This window comes from Plectropomus leopardus, chromosome 4 (assembly GCF_008729295.1).
Source record: "Plectropomus leopardus isolate mb chromosome 4, YSFRI_Pleo_2.0, whole genome shotgun sequence".
Classification (NCBI taxonomy): Eukaryota; Metazoa; Chordata; class Actinopteri; order Perciformes; family Serranidae; genus Plectropomus; species Plectropomus leopardus.
The window spans coordinates 24,350,057-24,361,364 of record NC_056466.1 but is presented as its reverse complement, the minus strand read 5'-3'; the positions used below and the strand labels follow the sequence as shown (position 1 = coordinate 24,361,364).

General features: G+C 39.6%; 1 protein-coding gene across 1 annotated transcript; it reads right to left on the bottom strand.

Moving 5' to 3' along the window:
- Positions 1-5,134: 5,134 nt before the first annotated feature.
- On the bottom strand, positions 5,135-7,568 carry adra2a (adrenoceptor alpha 2A). The gene is made up of 2 exons (XM_042485884.1): positions 7,317-7,568; positions 5,135-7,149 (listed from the first exon to the last, which is right to left on the bottom strand). Exon 2 carries the CDS (start codon positions 6,949-6,951, stop codon positions 5,692-5,694), a length of 1,260 nt encoding a protein of 419 aa, XP_042341818.1. The 5' UTR covers positions 6,952-7,149; positions 7,317-7,568; the 3' UTR covers positions 5,135-5,691.
- Positions 7,569-11,308: the final 3,740 nt, after the last annotated feature.

Below are 11,308 nucleotides of genomic sequence, written 5' to 3'. Positions count from 1 at the left end.
ACTCAGACAGCAAAAGGCCTGGCTTTATTTGTTAAAGCAAACCTATGTTAGTGTTGCTGAACAGGGCAGCTGTGTCTCCTAGAAATTGCATTTGCAAGCTCTGCGGCTGAAAAATTAAGCAAATACGAAGTGCCGAAAACTGTGGTTCTTTGGACGGACACTTCAGGTTCAGCCTGTTAAGACCATCCTGATGACGTAAGCTCAACATTTTGTTTCACTCTCTGTATAAGTCTGAAATCTCTGCAAACCCAAATACTTTCAATCCCTTCCAGTCCAGTCAAATCAGGGATCCCCACTGTAGATGAAAATGTAAGCAGCCAATCAGGGACTGGATTGTAGTTGATGACGTAGCATGCATGTCGCTGCTTTCAAAACATTAATGGTGGCTCACGCAGAAACAAGTGCTAACTTTAGCATTAGCAGAGTACACACAAAAAATAACTGAAGTTAATTCAGTAAATAGAGTCAATAACAGCAACAAGAGGGATGCACTCACAGAGTGTCTTGAAGGAAAAGACTTTTTCGATGTTTTTCTGACTGAATTTAGCAAAAGCTTGATTTACGAACTGGCTCTGTTGGTGATGAAGAGAATGTTCCTCTAGCAGAAGATTTATTGATGTTTGGCCACTGATATTTGAGGAGCAGATACAAAACGACTTCAAAGATGGGGGTCAGGGCCATGCTAATCGGTATTCACAATGTTTGGGCAACACTGGCAACACCAGTATATTGTGAAAACCTCATGGGGATTGTTGTCAACAAAGTACACGTCACATACAGATGGTAAATTGTATTTTTTAGACTGTCTGAATGTATTTGTATAGTAGAGGCTAGTGCTAATGTCAGAATTGGCTGGAGGAGTCTGTTAAGGCGAGTACATGGCAGCGATTCCAGACTGATACTGAGAGAGAGACAGAATGTTGAGCTCACCTTATCAGGGTGGTTTCACCAGGCTACTCGAGGTTTGCTCCAAAACAGAGTAAATCCCCACTGTCCCTCATGTTAAAATACCCAACCTAGCAGCAAAAATGTTGACAGCCTGGTGCAAAAAAAGATTTCAATTGCTTTTTTTCACATTCATGACAATTGCAAAGGGGTTAATTTCATTTTTTTTACGATTTTTATTCAGGCTTAAAGTTGCGCATGATTAAGAATAGGCCACTTTGAGTGACAGACTGTTTGCTGATAGTGTCCTTGGTTGTCTGTCAGATCCACTCCTTGCTCCTCCACAGCACCAGCATCTTGCCCAAATATGATCACTTCTGGCTCCAAAAAACCCAGGTGAAAACCTGGTGACAGCCACTTTGCTGAACGCGAGGCTAAAAAGCAGCAATCCACAAACCAATTGGTGATGTCTTGGTGGCTATGTCCATAGTTTGTACAGTCTATGGTTTATAATCAACTAAATTAAAACAATAATGAGGAAGTATTCCTAATCAACATACCTGGCAAGTACCAAAAATGTTGGTACTGAACGTATCAGCAAATTGTTCACTGACGTGTTTTAAGCCAGAATAGGTAATCTTGCAATACATTATCCACTCAAAATAACTAAAGAATGATTTTTGAAATTTTCCTCTTTTTATTAGAAGTTAATCAAAATTCCAATCTTTTCTCTAACCCTGGCTAAAGTTCATTGGATGTGAACCTGGTGTTCTGGTGCCACAGTTGTAAACTTTTTATGTCCGCCTTCTGCCTCAACCACCTCCGTGAATCCAGACCTGTCAGTAAATGTAGTGTTTTATTTACTCAAATAAATAGTGTCTCTGAACATAATCCAGGCAGCAATTACATTCTCATCACATATTAATTCTGAAAAGAACTAAACAGGGACGGCTGTGGCCAAAAGTGGCAACAACTTGATCACAGTAAATGCCCAGCAGCAATACGCAAAAGTACTGAAGAGTCATAAAAACAGCAAACTGTCTCAGAGAAGTGATTTATACAAAGGAATCTCCCTAATGTTTGCCAACATTAGCTACTGTTCAGATCAAGGTTTAAGTGTAGGAAGGGTGCATTTTTTAGTTGTATTTCAGTTTGTTGAATCCCTTAAAACTTGGTTTGACATCAATCATTTTCTTGTGCTGTGTTCAGACACCTCACGCAAGCTTGTTAAATTTCTTTTCCAAAAACATGGGGGAAAAATAAAATGACCAGCTTGTTAAGAAATGTGTCACAAATTGCAAGAAATTCGAAAAAGATGATGAAGATCCATTAATAGGACTAGGTGTTACAATCCCTGAAGTTAGAGCACATCACTGTTTTAGGGTTTCTGCTCAACCAAGGCCGCTGGATGTTGTGACCAGAATGACACACCCTTTATTGTGCACCTTGACTTCATCGGGTGTCAGAAAATGACCTGAAAATTATTTTTTAAAAATTGGAGGAGAATTATTCAAAACTTATCAAAAGCAAGGGAAAATATATATTTTTTAATCATTATCATTATATATTTACAATTGCATTCCAGAGAAAAATATACTTATTTTATGTACTTTTTCCTGGTCATTTTCATGTGTGTTTTTGTTTTTAACTTTTTTTCCTTAATTTTCAGGTGTTTTCCAGTAACTTTTTACTAATTCCTTGCTATTTTTTGGGTCATGTTTTGTTAAGTAGGTCATGGCTTTCTCCCCATGCTTTTTGAAAAAAATCAAAACAATTTGCTCAGTTTTCAAAGGGTTAATCGGTTGTTGTTGTTATTGTTGTTGTTGTTTTTCCAAGTTACATAGTCTTACTTTATTTTATCTTTTTATAGTAGAAGAACTGTTGATCTTGACCCCATATTTTCTTTACTGTAGGAATGGAAAGGAAACATGATTACAGCAACCATAAATCCTCCAATGTACTGTAAATAAGGGCATGTGAATGTTGTATTATGCAATATGTTTACTCATCCTTTCACAAAAAAATGCAAGTTTTGTCAGTGTCAGAACAGACTTTAACTCCTAAATGTATTCCCCTATTATCAATTTCCAGTGTAGTTTTCAGACATGATCTCTCTTTTTGGTCTCTGTTTAATTTTAGCGACTGAACATCAGTCAGAAAACTTTCCTCTCTATCTGAGCCGGCTCCTAATGGTTAGAGGAAGTAATCTAGGATTATTTTTTTTGCCAGCATCCCACAAAAATCTCTCACAAAACCAAAGATGAAGCATCACCACGACTGCAGGCTCGTTTGTCCGGTGGGAGCTAACCCTCTGTGTTTATATGTGCTGCAAAACACATGTACATTCTCACCCGCACCCCCTCTTTCTCACAGACCTAAACACTTACACATTTTGTAAACGTGCTGGGAAACATGAGCACCAACCCGGCTCTGTCAGGACGAGGTGGTGCTGGATATATATAGTCAAAGAGAGTCCCAGAAGAACCATTTAGCTTTCTGAGGATAGTGCTGTTCACCTGCCATCCTGCCTGTCAGAAGGAATGGATTTACTTTCACTCCGTCCGCTGGGAGAAGCTATACTTTCTGTATTCACCACACAGATGATAGTCACCCTTTTGTTTTATTCACCCGTTCTGCTAGACTCAAGCAGAGTAAAGAGAGTGAGAAAGCAGTCTATCAGGTTCTGGTTTGACAGGCTCCATGTCTTCACTTAATGACGCATACCGTGGTAACACAAAGCAGCAAATGAACCGTTACATCTCTACGTCCCGTGACTCGCATAACAACTGTATTCATCATCTAAAATTGGTAAATTCATAAATTACCTCTGAAAGCCGAAGCAAACACATATACACACGAAAGATGAAAAAATAATTAATAATGTGATTTAATTTTGGGAATCTTACATATCAGAATAAAGACCTCTGATTAATCCAAGGACCAAAAAACATTTGCACATACTCCATTCAGGCTCATTAAGAGCTGAGCTCCTGTTTAATCTCTTGCAAAGGTCAGAATCAACAGACCAGTGAATCTGCACTTTGCAACTGGAGGGGTGGACTCTGCACTACAATTCACTGCACAAGACTTGTGGGTTTGTCCTCCTTGTTTTCACACCTGCACATGAATCACAGGTTAAATAGCTATGGTTTTTGGGAATTCTCTCATTATACCAGATCACATTCTCAGAGCAAATTCAAATCCAAATGTTTCCTATAACTCATTGTACTGCTGCCTTTCCTTGTGTCTTAGCCTTTATAATGTGTGGGGGTCATCCCCATGTTTCCAGGGTCCCATCCCTCTTGATATAAAGGGCTAGTTTTGCAGTTCAACATTGCAAAAGAAGAAAGGGTGATGGCAATTAAAGTGCAATTTGAATGTTAAAATTTGTTTAGCCATTGTGGAGAGATAGAGTCAAATCTTACCCACAAATTTGAGAGTGTAGGTTTCAAGGAATATAACATCAGCATGCTTTCAGCTGCAGGTGGGTGATTTCAACATATAGAGTGCTGCAGGGATGACAATTTTTTTGTAGGCCAGCAGGGAGGATAGCATCGCCCCTTGTATAGAAGTCAATGGGAGTTTTCCATTGAAAGTTGCAAAAAAATGTTTATGATACTTACACACTTTGTTCAGAAAGATTATCCTCACAAATGAGCACCTTTTTTAAATGATTTTGGAAACATACATGCAGTTGCATTAGGCTAAAAACAAACTACACCGTGGTCACATGACTAAAATGCCACCACTACAACCACACTGTAAAGCTGTGTTTAGTGTGATGATGTGTGATGATTCTGTAGTTTTGTATAGCCACTCGCTAGCAACTGTCTTTTTAAGACATGTAAAAGCTTCAAAATTCGTAAGTGGAGTATTTACAGATGTATCTTGTGTTGTATCACAAAAAGTGAAACTCTCTTAACCTATGTTAACCACAGACCTTACTTCAAGCATTTAACCAAAAACCTATCAAAACACCAATAGACTTCAAGAGGAAGGAACCATCAGTGCTAAAATGCTAATTCATTTGCTGGTTTGAGGACTCATTCCTGCAGCACTCTACAACAACAAAAACATTGCTGAAAATATAAAACACTTTGAAAGATCTTCTTAGTCAGTTATTAAGAGGATATTGAGTAGATGAACATAGGACCCTGGGAGGATAGATACACTCACAAATGTATGTGTGTGTGTGTGTGTGTGTGTGTGTGTGTGTGTGTGTGTGTATGTCACATTGTCACACACACAATGACAGAATATCATCAAAATGATAGTTTAACCCACTTTGGAGCCTTGAGACCAGTTCGGGAAATGGGTTTTATTCTTTAAAGAGCCAGCATTTTTCCCACTTTGTCACCATCATCATCATCATCATCATAATCATCATCCTAACCATTGTCATCATCATTATCATTATATCATACAAAATGGCACAATACTGTATCCATAACAACAAAATATAAAGACAAATATTAAGACAGGTCATTTTGCACAACATACTGTCATAAAGTACAACACATATGACTTCACTATGTAGGTTTCATTTATAAAAATAAAAATAACTTTTACAATAAAAACATGGTTCCACTGTGCTGTTCTGTTCTGTTTGGACCTCTCTGTGTGTTGAAGCTGTGGGTGGTGGTGTGTTTTGAAAGATGCTGCACGTAAAGCTCATCCTGGGAAAGCCTTTCCAAGCAGTTACACCGAGAGCGTTTAAGCCAGTGAACCATGCAGCAATGGTCTATGTGTTTTAAATTTATATACAATATAGTAAAAAAAAAAGTGTGTACATAAAGATGGAGTCCATCATACATATCTTCTAGTGTCCCTCTTGCACAGTATCTTTTTGAACGACCTCCTAAAGTCGTTGTTGAAGATGGTGTAAATGATGGGGTTTAGTGCACTGTTGCAATAGCCAAACCAGAAGAAGAACTTGAACAGGGTTTCTGGTACCGGGCAGGACTTGCACAGCGTCATAAGCATGTACGTAAAGAAAAAGGGGAACCAGCAGATGACAAACACTCCAATGACCACGGCCAGGACGAAGGTGAAGCGTTTCTCCCGGTTCTGTCGGCCCTTCCAGCGGCTGCCCTTGGTGCTTGGCGCCCGCTTTTGGACCCCATCGTCACCTGGTTTGATTTGACACAGTTTAGTTTTCCCCTTAGCCGCTTTCTTTTTGATCGAGCAGGGATTGTTCACTTTGTGGTCAGAGGAGGACGACTCCTCGAGGTCCACCCCGTTGACCTCACCCTTCTCCTCATCTGCTCCTCCAACTCCCTCCTTCAGCTCGATGTCCCGCTCGCCGTTCAGCTTCTCGTGGCAGAGGTGGTCCTCGGCATCGCCTGCACCCACACCGTTCTGCTTCTGGTTGGCGGCAGTGACAGTGGCCGTCTTGGGCATCTCAGTCCGCTTCCTGTCTCCAGGTGGCGCCCGCGTTCTCTTTTTAGCAATCTGGTAGATCCGCACGTAGACCAGGACCATGATAACGCAGGGGAGGAAGAAGGAGCCGATGCAGGAGGAGATGACGTACCATTTGTCTTCATTGATCTGACACATACGTTCATTGTCGTTGTGTCCTTTTTTCATGGTGATTAGAGGAGGGAAGGAGATGACTGCTGCGATGACCCACACGATAAAGATGATGCACTTAATGCGCCGCGGCGTCCTCTTCAGGTTGTACTCGATGGCCTGTGTGATGGACCAGTAGCGGTCCAAGCTGATGGCACAGAGGTGGGCGATGGAGGCAGTGCAGAAAAGAACATCAAGTGCCAGATAAATCTCACACCACACCTTGCCAAAGTACCAGTATCCCATGAGCTCATTGGCCAAGGAGAAAGGCATGACCAGGGTAGCCACCAAAATGTCTGCCGATGCCAGAGACACCAGAAACAAGTTCTGTGGAGCCCTCAGAGCCCGGCTTGTAAACACAGCTATGACCACCAGCACGTTGCCAAACACTGTGAGCAGGATCATCATCCCCACCAGCACGGTGAGCGGCAGGGAGACCCGCAGGCTGTAAGGGGGCACATCTGGAAGAGTCTGGTTGGTCTCGTTGTCAAACCCCATTGGAGCGGATCGGCCCACTTCTCATGTGAGTTCACCTGAGGTTAACAAATACCATCACAAGGAAGGACAGAGCTAGTAGCTCACGGCAGGGTTGAGAAAGGAAGGGACTGAATCACTCCTCAGAGGCTTTCCTGGATTTTTCTCTTTCATCATCTCCTCAAGGAGAAGCTCTTGATATTTATGAGTCTCTTAGTTTATCTAAAAACATGAACATAATTGAGGAGAAAAAAAATCAGATGCTATTTGCACTTTAATATCAATCATGCCAAGCCTTATTACTATTATAATAAACTTGAGCATTATGTGAGCTCTTTTCCCGTAAAAACACTGAGAAAAAAGGCATATAAAGTGCGATATAATCTTACCTGAGAGCGGTGGCACAACCTCTCCAGCGCCGGAGACGCACGGGCTTTGAAAAAGCTGTCAGTGGGTAACTTCTTTAAGCAGATCAATGCGAGGCAAAGAAGATCCATGTGGCGGATGAAGCGTGAAGTCTTTCCCCCGTGTCTCCTCTCTCCACACACACAATGATCCCTGTGCTGCATCTAGTGCTGCTCAGTCGCGGACCTAATAGAGCGCTAATCATGTTATCCCGGGCGCTGCCGTGCTGCTGTCTGTGCGTGGAGTCTCTCTCCTCAGTGTTAACCAGTGCGCCACTCCCTCTCTTTATAGCCCGCACGCTGCAAAAAATGTCCCGCGCGCCGTGGGTCACTGTCAGTCCACAGAGTGTCAACACGGACACAGATGTGGGTCTGACAACATGGGACACCTCAGAGGTAAAGACAGCAGGAAGCTTTCAGTGTAGTGTAGGAATTACAGCAGAGAAACACCATCATATATGACTCACCACGAGCCAGAAATACATTAAATGTATCCACACACACGTGGACATACATAGACTACTTGCTACACGTACACATATACAGCCTACAATATGCCCCTAAACAATATGAAATTATATTAATCTATTAACTATACGTAACATATACCATATACATTAAACCTTTGAAATCAGAGCAAATTTGGCTTCAAAAACATGGGGAGAAATAAGAAACAAAATTACAAAAAAGTACAAGAAAATTACCTGAAAAAATTGTCTTTGAGTTTAAAAAAAAAGAAAATTACCTGAAAATTTGTTTAAAAAACCACACAAAAACCGAGTAAATTAACAATAATAGACAGATAGATAGATAGATAGATAGATAGATAGATAGATAGATAGATAGATAGACTTTATTGATCTCAAAAACTGAGAAATTTGGGAACAGTAATTCTGTGAAATAATTTTAAATATGAAATTCTAATAATAATTATAGTTTTTCCCCATCTTTTTCCCTTTACTTTCTTAACATGCTTCACTAGCTTCTTCAAAATAATTCTCTAAATCTACAGATTTATTGCAATTTGTAGAACATTTGTAACCAAGTTTGTTGTTGCAGCACAAGAAAAGTGATCTTGCTCCAGTTTTCACATGCTCACATGTATGATCCTATATCCTATCCTAAAATCATGATAATAAAATAATTAAATGAAAGAAATAAAAATAGCCCTGTAATAATTACTAATCCTCTTCACACTCAGTTTTCAATAATGTTGTCATCTCTGAGGTAATAGTTGGTATTTTAGTTATAATGGTTTGCATTTTGTTATTGTATCCCTACTTTTACCATAAGAGCTAGACAAAGTGAATAAATACTGCAATAAAAAGACAGATTATTAGATGTTAGAGGCAAGTTTATTAATACAGCACCAGAGGTAATTCAAATGCTATGTATAAGTAAAATGTAAGTAAAAAAACCCCAAAAAACAATAATACACTACTTTCCTCCACCAACACTACTAATGATAATGATAAATATAATAATAATAATAATAAAATAGTAACTAAAGGAAAATAAAATTAGAATTACATCGGTGGCAAAAAAATAAAATAAAATAAAATACAAATATACAAGCAAAACACTGTTAACTTGCACTACTACATAAACAGAATAAGAATACAGAATAATGTGTTGAGGTTGACTGTAACATATCTGGGCAGTCATCAATATGGTGCCTCACTTTATTATCGATGTGATCAGGTGAAGCCTGATATAAAGTTGGTTGATTTAATTTTCATCTCCTTACTCCTTTCTTATGTGGGAGGACAACAGCATATGTTATAAATGTAAAGGGGGGCATGTCTCCTGCATCTCTACAACTATGCAGGACAGTATAAACAGACAATAGCCTATCTTAAGAGTAAACCAGAGGACCTGTTTGGACAGACATTTTTTGCAGTGCAGCTGCTGGACTCCGTTGCTAAGCAGCAGCAGGAGCCACACCACGTGGATATCAACAGAGGCGTTTTATTACTTTGTCAAAATTAAATTTATTCTGCCACTTCTTACACTTCATGTCCAACACATGAGGGAGTCCCCAAACTTTGTCAGGAGCAGATCTCAGACTGATTCATTGACTGTATTTGAAGATTTGTCCAAAGGTAAAAACCAGGCATTTAGGCAACAGATGGGAGCAGTGATACAGGCAGGTGCAGGCTATAATTCATCCTCACTGGACTGACGTTTAGGTCCCAAAAATGGTGAGTTTTGTAATTTCCCTCTGTGTGTATTTGTTAAGCTGTAGCCTAAAAGCTGTGTTAAATGTGCAGGTTAGACTGCCAGCCCTACACTTCAACCCATGACGCTCTACATAACCCTCTAGCATCAGTTCTACATGTGTCAGTGTCTACTCGTTTCATGCATACTGTCTTTTCATTATAAACTTCGAGATAGGTTTAAGTACCACAACTACTTGGTTAGGTTTAGAAAAGATCATGGTTTTAGTTCAAATTAAGTATACTAGATACATAATTTAACATATATTTTTCAAATATGTTATATTCTCACCCCCGACTCACACCAAGCCACCCTTTAGTGGCGGTATGAGGTGCACCAGGCGGGAGCATCTTATTTTACGCCCTGAGCAACTTTTGTAGTATCAAGAGCAAGAGAGTCTGCGTTTAGGTTGGTTGGTCAAACAAACTGCTGACTTCCACCCAGAAGACTGCTGTCCCTTTCCAGTGTAAGACCAAATGTCAATCATTTTTAGAATAAATTGACGCCCCCAACTTGAACATCCAAAATAGACGCTGGAGGATTACCTGAAGCATGATATTATGACATGTAGGTTCACTAACCAAGCATCTGTATTTGATGAGTTGGGAGTGAGAATGTGTTGTCGGTGAGGTATCTTATGTGATCAATGTTGAATTTTAGTTTCACTTGGGACACAAACAGCAGTCTCCTGGGTAAAAGTTCTGTGTTTGTTTGACCCATTCATCCATCCTGACCTCTTCCATATGAAAATCAATACTACATTTGTGGATGGGTCAATAAATTGCACATAAGGGAGCTACATTGTTTGTGATGTGTACTGCTACTCTTCTTGCCCAGCACCTGCCTTACAAGGTTTTTGGACGTGCGTGTCTACTTTGTTTTTCACGTCCCTATACTACATAACCTGACTTTCTTCTTTGCACCTGTCATAATAACTGATCATCAGAGTTTGAAGTGTATGTCTACTGATCAAACTGCTGTTTGACAAGCTGGGAGAGAGAACATCCTGTCCTTCATTATGTACAAACAGCTAACGATGCATAACCTGATGTGTGTTTGTTGAATACAGTGTTACAATCAGAGTCAGTTAACAAGGCAAATATTTAACATTACCTGAAAGAATCTGTACATCATGTCCATGAAGCACAAGCTCCATCTCGTTTACTTTGTCCACATGCCTAAGGTGTGGTGGCCGTTGGAACACATGCAATAGCTCAAGTAAGTTCACTCTTAAAAACAAGTTTAACAGTCTTTCAATGGTTAGTTTCATTGGATCAAACCTACATTAAATAAATATGAAAAAAGACAGCAGTAAGCGAGACAAAACGACGAATGGCAAATCTAGAATCTAGAAATATAACAGAATAGTTTAATAGTTGCTTCTATTACTAAAATGATAAGAGCACTGCAACTAGTATTAAAATAAATGTTTACTGCTTTAGCTTGTTTGTAATATCACTCTAAAAATACAATTACAAAAACTCATATGACTTTGCAAAAAGCACAGAACATCCAAAAAACAAAATTTAACACTAACTCCTGTCTTTTATATATGTTGTACACTGATGGTAATTTTTGTGGCATTTCATCGAATCATTTAAAAGGACAGTTTTTTTGTTTGTTTGTTTTTTTTCAGATTTTATCCATCAGGGGATTCATCATTTTCCAAACTCCCAGAGTCTTCTTGGAACTCGAGCTCCCTTCTTACCACAAAAGCTCCGACTCTCAATAACACAATTCAATGCGCTGTTTGTGCTCCA